Consider the following 12100-nt stretch of genomic DNA (forward strand, 5'->3'; position numbering starts at 1 on the left):
TTACTGCTATTAGCACACTGCTACTCCATCTGTCAAATGTACCAGCTCACTTTACTGCTGCAAAACTCCCAACCAACACCAGTGGGCTTTTTTTCCTCCCCTTTTTTCTACCTTATTTCCTTGTGCTGAACGACTCCAACCAAGCAGGAAAACCTATATTCTCGTTTTTAATACATGAGGAAATGCTAATCGTCGGCTCGCCTCACTGCTGGAATGTTCCAGTTGGAACAAGGATGATGACTGGGCGAGAAAAGCTGCATTGCATGGGCCATTTATACCGATGGAGGAGGAAGGAAGGGAGAGGTGGATATTAGCGTGAGCTTGGCGCTCGTCCAAGTCAACCCATGATGTGTGTGTGCGTGTGTGTGCGTGCGTGTGTGTGTGTGCATCTGTGTGCTGATTGATGAAATGAACTCTGGGTCTGGGAAATTGATTCTGGTTGAGGCCGATCTCCCTCTTCCCTCCTGGCTCGCTCGCTGCCTGCCTGGCTTTCTCAGTGGAATCGGCTTGCGGCCCTCATTTCTCTTTACCCCCTCCCTTCCTCCTCACCAAACCCGCTTCTCTCACGTTTCCTCTCGCCGACAGTGAGACAGCACAAACAAGCTGCGATGTTTTGTGCTCTCTGTCCTCTTCTTCCTGACTTGATGTCGCTCGGTACAGGTGAGGCTGTTGCGTCTTTTGCTTTTTTTCCCCGCTCTGCCTTTCTTCGGCCTGTTCCCTTTTACTTGCTCGCCACTTCACTTGTCTTATTCTTCTCTACTCTTTCTTTGTTGAATTTTTCCTGTAACTTTCTTTTTCTCTCCCTCTAGTAAGTGTGTGTGTGTGTGTGTGTGTGTGTGTTGCTGAGGGATCTCTTCATGCTGCTTTGTTTATCATGTTCTAGGTCTAATCTTAGCTCCCTGCACAATTATGTATGTATGTATGTATATATGTGTATAAATAGACAAATAACCTCAACCACAGCTCAAACCACACAACAAAATAAAACCAAAGAACACGCTGAAAGCTATATTGATGAGCAGAATAAACATTTCCATTTTCTTGGCAGTAGAAATAGTGTTCATTGGATGTTAGTGAGATCTTTCCACACTCTCCACTGAGAACAGAAATGGCTCATACAGCTCGGTCTGTACACTGCAGGCCAGATAGGGAGGAAAAGTGTCTCTTTTTATGAGTATGTGGTCATCCTCATCTTTCAACAAATTGATCACCGAGGAAATTTTATAATCTCGTTACAGTCCCGAATGAGGAGCCTCCCCCTCCATCTCGCCGGCTCTGAGGTCGTCCTGTCCTGCGACACTCCCACTGGTCATCCCTGCATACAAAGGTGTCATTTTAATGAGGGGTCAGAGCCCAGTATCTTCCCTGTATCCTGCAAAGTCATAGTCACTTGGCCCCTACTCAGGCAGGAGACACTATTTTGATCTTTTATAACAGGATTTTCTCAGAATGTGTGGGAGCAGGGGAATTCGCAGCGGAATATAAATCCCACAGCTCTACTTGCAACTTGCTTGAAAATGATAGAAATGCCAGAGGTAGCAGCCATTTTGAGCTGGGTTATTTGACTTCAGTGTGGCACAATATGGACATAATCACTGTAATTGGTTGATCAGGATCTCATTGCCCATACACAAGCTGTCGTTAATACGACCAAACGGCACAGAAGGCTGGGCGCCATTTTTATCATGTTTGTTCTAAATCAAAGGGCATGGGGGCTTTAATGTATCTACAAGAGAGAAACGTTCCTGCAGGGTAAATGGAGAGCATTGATCATTAGCATCTTTGTAGCCTTATCAAGGCCAAATCCCTTTCAGTGGCATGATATTAGCTATGACATGTAGCAGATATAACTGTTTATCAACAACCAAGAAAGTAAGGATTCAGAAGTGAGTCAGAATTAATCACCATTTCCTCTGGATGAGATCACCTAAGGCGCTGAGATTGCAACAGGTTGAATTGTGCAGGAATATGCAACTGAGATGCAATAACAAAGCTCTTTGTATTGAGCGTCCCTGATGATCCTAAACAGAGATAGACCCGGCAGCAGGTGAACCAAACTGTCATCCACTCCCACCTAAACAAGATGGACGCCTTCAATCAAGACGACAAGGCTCTCTCCCTCATCTCCATTAGAGAGCAACCACCTGCTCTGTCCTCCAAACCGCCAATTAAGCGCTGGGGCTAACGAGCACGCTACTGTTGCTGCCACATACCGTATCACTGATCTTAATAACGCGCAAACACATCAGCGTGCCCCGGTAGCAAATCTGTCCAAAGCAATTAACACAGGCTGGGTTTTTTATTTTGGTCTACCTCTCTCCCTCTCCCTTCCCCTCCCTCCCTCCCTCCCTCCCCGCCTCACCGCCGTGAAATCTGCCACGGCTTTTTACCATAATGCCCTTTCCCAAAGTGCTGCCGTTGACTGCTCGCGGCACCAAGCGTGGTCTCCAAGCAGAGGGAGAGGAGAGGCAGGTGCACCTCGTATTTGCTTTGTATTCCTCTGCTAATCCCACTTATGTCGACCACCGGGGCCCAGTTGGGGAAAACATTGCCCGATTTCCCTAATCAATGAAAGTCCCTCAAAGCCTGGCAGCGTGTGCAGTCAATGCCCGTGTTTACCAAAGGCGACAGATGTTGCTCCATTATTCCGGTTCGTCAAGCGAAAGCACTTCACTATTGTTTGAATCTGTCAACCCGGCGAGGGTGAACAGAAGAGGAGGTGCACAGTTCAACAGTCATGTACAAATACTGTACAATACATGCACACTGTACACAGTGCACCGTGCAAACATGAACACAGGTGTGCATGCGCGCACACACACACACACACACGCACACACACACACACACACTGACACAAACAAGAAATCTACATCCAAAGACTTTCAATTTAAAAAAAAGTAATTGTTGTGAGAAGATTGCTGGCACAACTCACTATGGAATATGAAACCTTGCAAAACATTTTACAAAACATTCAGCAATTAACCTCAGGTGTTTTTTTTTTTTTTTTTCAAAAAATCAATATAATGATTTGGAATGAACTCTAGCTTGTGGTTTGCACACTGTCAATAACAGCAGTTCAGCAACTCTCACACTCACAAACCCACATGCACACGTGAACACGCTCAGCCGTACGCATACCTCATTCCCCTTTGATGTCATTTGCACAATCACATGACTATACATATTTAAGTGACTTCCAACATGCCTCAGAGGAATCAAAGCAAAATAGGCGTTGCTTAACACGTGTGCTGCAGAGCATACACATAAGACAGCATCTGGCTCTAATGTGAAGCTTTATGGAAGCCATCTGCAGGGAAGATAGGGATGTCAACATCATCATCCCGTAGTGCTCTCCTCAAGGTAGAAGTGACTCTGATGACAGCTAAATGACAACCCGGGGATAGCAAAATGAGTCGGTTGCCCGAGAAGTAGCTGAGTAGAGAGAGAGAGAACCCCCATAAATTGGGACACATATGCATTATGCATCAGGTACAGCCATAACACCCCATGACTTTGGCTGAGTTAGTAGTTAGGAGTTTGGACTTGCTGGTATAATGAGGTCACTTCTTTGCCTCTTAAGCACATCTCTTTGCTCAGAAATCTGGGAGTGTGATACACACGCACGCCCGAGAGTTATATTGTTGACTAATGCTATCCACTTTGCTTCAGTGGAAAGCAATAGAGGTCAACTACGGCGATAGTTTTAGGTGTGCTTTTGTTTTTTTTAATAATTGAGACATTAGATTTGTTTCAATAGAAATTCTCATGTTGAGCCACATACTCAAGCCAAAGACATTTGAGGGGGAGGAAAACATCACGACTCATTGCATGCAGGGTGAAATGATGTCATATATGACTAGTAAATGGGTAGGTTTGAGACATTGATGGTAGTCACGGAACGACATGAATGACATGATACCAATGAAATTTGACCCTTTGATATAACACTTGCCGTACCAGATATATAATATGTGGGATACAGATGAACTGACTTTGATAGTGTTCTCTTATGTTTTGTTGCTTTTTTTCCCCTCAAAGGATCAAACTTCAACTATTATGGTAAAAATGAAAATGACAACCAAGTTGCTACGATGAAACAATGGGGAGGAGGCATGAGGGAAATTTGGTCCAAATACCTGAACATAAAACCGGCAGGAGCGCTCTCTTTTCTGCAGCTGCAAACCCAAAGAAAAATGTAAGAGTTAGCAAAAGGTCAACGACTCAAACAATTCCAGTGGCTTGAAATACAGACTTTAGAGGAGAGAGAGAGGAAAAAAAAATCACCTCAGACTCTTACAAATTAAATGCTCATTTTACATAAACTGTGTGAAAAGCAGCATATACATTAATTATGCCCTTTCTTGGAAAAAATAGCATAGAGACTCTTGTGTTAATTAGCACCGAAATGAGACACACAAGCCAAGTGGGAATAGGCCTGTGAGACATTGTTACTCTTTTAAGTGCAGTTTCAAGGTTACAGTTTTTTTCCTTTGAGTAAGGTGGGAACTAAGCAGAACTATTTAACCCAGAAACCTCTGTCACCACGGAGGGAGAGTTAATGCTAAAAACAGTTTAGCATACCTGAGACCAGCTGACATTAGCAGGTCAATCCAGTGAGCTCGAGGAAGTGCTATTATGGGGAATGAATGATCTTTGAGTTCTGTAAAAGTTACGTCATCAATTCAGGAATAAACAGTCTAGCCAACAAAGCTACTGTGTGGCTTAACAGCTAGGTTGTGGTACCATGCTAATGCCCATGCAGATTAGCTGCAAAGAGTACCGTTTCCCCATAAAAGAGCCTCTTGCTCTACATCACAGCCCACTCTCCTGGAAGTGGTCCCGTTAGTACCGTTAGCCAGCTACCCTTTGATCATGAAAACGGCAAGGATCTTGCCGTTTGCCAACTCAATCCTCTCTTTGTCTGCTGGCGGAGAGCATTGTGCTTCGCTATCAAAGAAATCTTTAATTCGCTTAGCTCTTTGCAGATTGTGTCAAAATGATTGAACTCGGGAGGTAAACATCCACTGCCAGAGCAGAGAAGAAGAGTTCTGTGGGCTCCAGCGTTTCCTTGGGGAGGCAGATGAGTGGCAAAGCCAGTCAAACCCGAGAGAAAGCTAGAGACATTTTTTTCCATAGGTCCTCCATGAGCTATGAAGCAAGTCTAGAGTATATATCAGGGCACAGAGTATGACAAATTAGAGGCGAGTTCCTGAGTGAGTCATCCTGAGTTTAGAGGCCTTGTCATTTCTCTCAATCCAGTCACCTTTTTTTCTTTGCCAGATTTCCTCCTTGAGTATCATCATTACAGGAGAAAGTGAAGACTACAGCAGTTCTCTCTCACTTGAATGTTGTGTGTTTTATTGCAAATCTTTTTTCAAGAGGTATTATAAACTCTAGTTGCTCCTCAATGCGAATTTGCGCATCACGCTCTCTTCTGAGCTCTTTTGGCCATCTTTACTGCCTCCCTCTCCAATGGAGAAAACTAGCACTAAAATCTCAATGGGGACATCTGGGTCTGCTGCGGCAATGAAATAAAAATCGGACGAAAAAGCTATCTGGGAACAGGTGTTCATGTTCCACTACAAGTGAAGCCGCTCCAACAAATTAACGGCTGACATTTTGAATTTCACTGATGTTTGCTTTTCTGTCGGCTGCTCCGCAGACAGAAAGTATTATTTTAGCTCGCCTTGCCTGAGTGCCCCTTAGTGTGCCCGGCTGTGAATTGGGGAATAATTGCATTAGCTCGGGGTTCAGCAAAAAATGAAAAACTCTGCACTCCCACAGCTTAGATCCAGCCCACTGAAATCTATTTCCTTGTCCCATTAGTAAGAATCAAGTGGTGCAAATGTAGGGTTTTTTGACGAGCCTGACATATGGATAACATTTTTTTAAACCACATCAAAGTAAAAGTGATAGTGTAATTCCTGATAGTAGACGAAGAGATGTGTCTTGAGCAATCCGCTGCAACTGAAGGGCTGTTTTTAGTATGCACCAGACCACAGGAAAATGGTGGACATCATTTTATCTGACAGTGCTGGGCCGAATAGCGGATCATTAAAAGAATACCTACTGTTCAGGTTTGACTGGATTGAAGTCGTTTGGCAGGCCTCCAGTTTGGAAATTAAGAAAAGTTTTATAGTTAGAATGAACATGCTAACTCGGGTGCTAAAAGCGACGCTCTCTATGGCATATAATGAATTCTATGTTGTCTCTATTCTCTATAGAATTTTATGTCGGCACCCTCACAAACGCTGATCTGAACAATGTGGATAAGCGAAGCAATAGGTTGGCAACCCTGCAGGTCATGTTTATCCTGCCTGTCAGCTTGAGTCAGATCACTTGTTAAGGGAGAAGGAGATGAGAATAAGGGGGCACTTGTGATATTTATAACAGAACCACTGCTTCTCTAACTACCTTGTTGAGGCTCCGGGCGGCGCTGTCTTTGCCACCTGGGGTGAGGTTCCTCAGCTGCACATCCAGCAGCTCCACCAGCTGAACCATGGCCTTGACTGTGTAGGTGATGTCTCCCGCCTGAAGATTGCTCTTAGTATGCTCCGCCAACTCCCTGGCAATGACTGCCGCTGTCTCTCCGGCTTTCAGCTGAAAAAGATGACAAAAAACACAAGATCGTTGGAAATTCACTTAAAAAACAAAACAAAACAAAACAAAACAAAACAAAGGAGCTCAGTGAAATTGTGATTAAGCCATCTGAATGTCCTGGTCCTTAATCTCCAAATGGAGTCCAAACCCATATCAACCTGAAATATCGGCTTATAAATATTCTGCTACAGCTGAACAATAATCCAACCCTATTGTCTTGTTTTTGGCGTGAACTCATTATTCACAAGCTACACATTTTGCAAGCATGAAAAATTGCAATATACAAATGTGAGGTGCGTTAAAATGAATGCTGCTTAGCCTATACATGTTCTCTGATTGCTGCACTGTATTGCAAGCAATTACCGTGGTGAGACGGTGCTCAACTGAGAGCACACCAGGGCCAATACTGTATCCGGAAGCAATTATGAAATCAACTATTGAGAGAATTTCCCCAGATAGCCTTTCACCATTATGAAACTAATGGGTAGCACAGCAGCTTAGGGGAAGGGGTGTATATGTCATACACAGAGGACAGAGCCTGTTTGATATTCATTTCGTCTTACGTTTGGAAGCTTATGTGATTTCTGTGTCTCGGGCTCTGGTGAGGATTTGTGAAAATCACCAATGATTCCCCCTTTGTTGTCTTGAGGCCTGAAATATGTTTTGTTTTGTTTTGTTTTGCCAACCTTCAATACGTTTTCTTTTACCTTTCCCTCCTCTTTCCATACTCTCCTTTTCATTCTGTCATGCAGACTGACACACCCACACTCTTCTATTTACGGACTCTTTGTCTCATTTCTACTTCTTTCATATGACTATTTCCCAAACTCTCCAGAAGCAGTTTACTTGTATGTGTAACAACACTCCTCAACAAAAATTCCCCCTGATTTCAAACACAACACCATGTACCATGCTGTGCCACTTACAATAGTCATGGCGTGTGTTTTGCCATTTCTCACACGGGGGGAAGAAATTTAATTATATATCTTTTCCAGCCATGGATGAATCTGTTTATTGGCTAATGAGACTCTTCATTTGCCCGCCAACCTCTTCTTTGTCATTTGTTCAATTCTGTCTCCTGGCTTTTCAAATTACAATGTACATCTCCACCTAGCAGGGGGCTAATGATGTTGGAGAGGCACTCTATGTCAACCATTTGTTGTTGGTGTTTAATTTCGTCTTCAAGACGCTTTTAATTTTTGAGTCACTATTAGCCAACCATTGAAATAAATGGGCCTTATCTAGTAATTGAGGATTGTACCCAGTTCTTTTCAGTGCAGTGCCATTTTTTTCAAGCAATGTGTACACTAGCTAAAATGCTTACTGGGCAGAGGAGGACTTTGATGAATATAGAAATGCAAATTATTTGTGAATAATTGGATCAAAGACCAACAGAACTCAGACTGCACCAAAGTTATGATGCACAAATATCCCTGCTTACCACTATCCCTTATATCAAAATATAATATGAAAATGATATGAGCTTTTTTCTCATTCATCACTAATCTCAGCAATAAAAATAACTTAAATGTGTAGTCAGCTAAAGTTAATGCACAATGCCCCTTTGGTCTGATACTGTATATCATAGGGCAGTTACCCTCAGACTATAACTTAGGGACTGGGGCAATGAGATGAGCCTCCATGACCTCACACTTGATTAATAGATTAGTGGGAAAGACCGCAGTGACACCAACGGAAAAAGCCCCATCTTGATTTACTCTTGCATCACCTGCAATCATTGCCTGTGAGTTTATTAGTCAAACCAATTACGCCACTTAAATTGGTCTTCAAAGAGGTGTATGCAAGAGAACGTGCCTTTTCTTCTTTTCCCTCCCTGGCCTTGTCTCTTAATGAGGGGAGCTGTGGATGCAAGGTAAATAGCTTTCTCTCTGTGTCTCTGCTTCTCTCATGCCATTTTTCTCTCTCTCCCTCTCTCTTTTCTTCCCTCTCCCTCTCTTCTTCTTCCTTTCTCACTTTGTCTACCGCACCATCTGATAATGAGCAATGCCACATGCAGGACAGTGGCTCAAAATATAAAATTTTAAAAAAAAAAGTGCCAGATGGGCATCCCAGAACTCTGACAGGTTGATCTTCATTAAAATCCCCTTGTCTCCACAGCGACAAGGCACAGTGCTGATGTGTGATTTGCTTAAAAAAAGATTTATAACACTTTTGTTAAAAATTAATGCATTATCCGGTCGTCACCCCCAGTAGGTTGAGAAAAAATGTGTGGACTGGTATGAATAACGGTTTCTGTGTAGATTTTAAAGGGCAATATTCTACATTATAGTCACACAGTGAATGTTGAATTCATGCAACAACATGGCAAAAGCAGAACTGACTCTATATTCAGTTCAGCAAAATGACTTTGCTGTAGTTAATACCTCAAAACATCAACCTGCAGTGGGTCTTTATTGCACCGCTCAAATGGCATTGTGCTGCACAGAAATGCACTTGATCATTTCTCTCTCTCTCTCTAGTTTGTTCCCCAACAGCCATTCTGCATCCGTATCTGCAGACTGCCGTTTGTTTAATGGGCTGAGCTTTGTGCCGTTGAGTAGATCATAAGTGTTATAACATGCACGCCTCGGGGTCCTGTGAGTTTCAGGGAGAACGTTTCCAACATTGCCTGCAATTCATAAACAGGAACCCTACTCCTCACTTCCAATAACCATCTCCTCTTTCAATTCAGCTCCATTATAGATTTAAACACAGAATGCTTTGTATGGGGCTTTGCATAGTAACTTGCAGCCAGAGGATGAGATACAAATCCTTTGGGCTTGAAAACTACTCCCTAGTACAGAAAATGGTCTGATTTAGCTTTGCCCCACAGCAGTCCAGGAGACTGTGGTGCTGTGGTATTGGTTTTCAACCCCCACCACCCACCCTCAACACACATACACACACATGCACCCACACACGCCTTCTATTGAGTTAAGCCTTCGGCTAATCAATGACATTAATTGACCAATTAAAGGGAGACAAAGAACAAAGAAGGAAACCCACAAAAACTGCAGTCCGTTGAGGACAAGCAGCACGTACCCTTGGTTTGAACAGATGTATTGACTTTCACTGCAAACCATGGCAAATGTTCATTTGAGCAGGCAAAAAAGGGGCCACCATTTGGACGAAAAAAAAATTTACTCATTACAATAATATTTTAAGTTGATGCCAAGTCCTTCAGGCTATCATTTTATGCTGCTTTCAGTGACTATATTCTAAACAGAAATGTGTGATCATTTCTGATCAGAAAAAGGAAAAAAAGAACACCTCCCAAACCAAACTGGGTGTGCTGTCACTTTAAATCAGTACATTTTCAGCTCAGTGTATTGGATGGTAGAGCTTGGTACCTTCTGGCTGATGAGGTTGACCCAGGGGGAGGTACAGTTGCTGAGGTCGGGTCCCTGGGGGTCCCAGTAGCTCTCTGGACCCAAACACGTGTACAAGGCCACTCCTGGAGACGAAAGAAACACAGTGGGTTAGTTACAACAATACTCTGGAATTCACTGGCACATGTGACATTACCGTGCCAGTAAGCAAGCAAGGGTGGGTGTGTGTGTGTGTGTGTGTGTGTGTGTGTGGAGCCTGCAAGCAATGCTTGTCCCAAAAAATAATTGTCAAGTGATTAAATGGATACAGCAAAATGTAATTGGATAGTTTTATCTTCAAGTTATTGAAATGAAGTTGCCTTTTTGAGTCACTTGAAGCCAACCGAGGTAACCCAGACAGTGTCTGTGTTTAATCATTAAAAGTCAGACAGTGTCTGCATGTGTGAGACTTCTAGGAAAAAAATAAAATAAAAAATACACTAAACTGGGTGCCAATTAAGTGCGCCATAGCAGAATTCATTACAAAAGGTCAATTATTGGTGCTTCGGTGAAACCATCTCAGCTGACGATGATGTAGGTCGGTGTGTGTGTGTGTGTGTGTGTGTGTGTGTGTGTGTGTGTGTGTGTGTGTACAATAAATGTCCTTTACAGTCTATTCCCTATACTTCTTCCCTTATACTTCCCCATGTCTGAGACTGTGCTGTCGGACCCAAACGGACCATGTGGCTTTTAGTTAAAATCTTCCAGGATGCCTGAACTCACTGCTGACGATGATGTAGGTCGGTGTGTGTGTGTGTGTGTGTGTGTGTGTGTGTGTGTGGAAGCATGTTCTTCCAATGTTGTAAAGAAAGTCAGCACCCTGGATTTCACCATGTAGAAAATAAAAAATATATGCATATACAGTATATGTATAATGTAAATGTAATAAAGCTTAAGAGATAACACAAAACCAATAATGTAATGAAATCTTGAAACAATATTGTAATAGCATTTTGCTAATAACTAAACTTATTACACTGGTTACAACACTGCTAACTTGGTAACCATTTTTTGGCTAAATAATGTGATAACATCAACCAATGATGTAATAACACTGTAAATGTATTTTCCTTTTCCCCCCTATGTCTCCTCATGGTTTCTGTACAGATAAACCCCTCTGGCAGGCGAGTAAAATTAAAGACTGTGGCAAATTGTGGTCAACCAGCAGCCAGCAAGCTACACAGCTGCAACCTACACCAACCTGACACCTTAAAGGATAATTCTGGTTATTTTCAACCTAGTTTTCGCCATCATGACAGTTCGCTTGCTTCACTGTAGAGCTTCACATGCCCCTCAGCTGCAGGGAGCGCTCACACACTTCCTTGTTTAGTTTGCTGGCTGCGGGTTTTCTGCTGTGTTCACATCATATCAGAAGAAGCAGAAGAACGGGATTTCGTTGCTTCAGCTTGAAAGCGTTCTTTACGTGTTTTGGAACGGCAACATCCAAAATCATTTGTATTTATGAATTTAAAATCAACTGTAAAAAAAAACTGCTGCATATATTACTTAGGCTACTTCTCGTAAGTACAGTTGATTGTATGATTGTGAATGTAACTCATAATTTGGAGTGCCGACATTGGTCGATTCCTTGCTATGTTTACTGCATGTGTTGACACGCCTCTGCAATTCGTGACGCCAGGTGGGAGATATCAGAGCTGCAAAAAAATCCCACATATCCTACTTGTATTTACCACTAGGAGGTTGATGTGAACGTTTTTTCCCAACATGGCATCAGAATACTTGAACGGTCTTGAACTTGAACTAACTCACGCTAGTTAAAATAACATATCTAAAGCCGTTATATACTGAAATTTCAGACCATGGGTAATTGGAAAATTAAGAAAATCAGATGTAGGCAGGTCCCATTGCAGAGTGTTATTGTGTTGACAAGATGTGTTTTAATCGCTTTTGGGTTTGACTGTTTGCATTGGCCCTGTGGGTGTGTATTGGACAGCAGCGCTCCACAATGAAGTAAGTGACTATACAATTTGAACACAATCAGTCGTCATGATGGCAAAAACTAGGACAATAAGGTCCAGGTTGAAAATAACTGGAATTATCCTTTAATCATTTTGTAAAAAATGCGCCAGGAGGAGAGAGTCGTTCAAAAATGTCTTAAATCTATCATC

General features: G+C 42.6%; 1 protein-coding gene across 1 annotated transcript in view; it reads right to left on the minus strand.

The window, feature by feature from the left end:
* The window catches only part of LOC139914573 (adhesion G protein-coupled receptor L3), a 142500-nt gene that overhangs the window by 53759 nt on the left and 76641 nt on the right, over positions 1-12100 (minus strand). The window contains exons 7-9 of the mRNA XM_078291708.1: positions 9954-10057; positions 6418-6603; positions 4140-4178 (exon numbers count right to left, since the gene is read on the minus strand). Coding sequence (XP_078147834.1) covers positions 4140-4178; positions 6418-6603; positions 9954-10057 — 329 coding nt within the window. The remainder of the gene's footprint in view (positions 1-4139; positions 4179-6417; positions 6604-9953; positions 10058-12100) is intronic.

Source organism: Centroberyx gerrardi, chromosome 23 (genome assembly GCF_048128805.1).
Source record: "Centroberyx gerrardi isolate f3 chromosome 23, fCenGer3.hap1.cur.20231027, whole genome shotgun sequence".
NCBI classification, from domain to species: Eukaryota; Metazoa; Chordata; class Actinopteri; order Beryciformes; family Berycidae; genus Centroberyx; species Centroberyx gerrardi.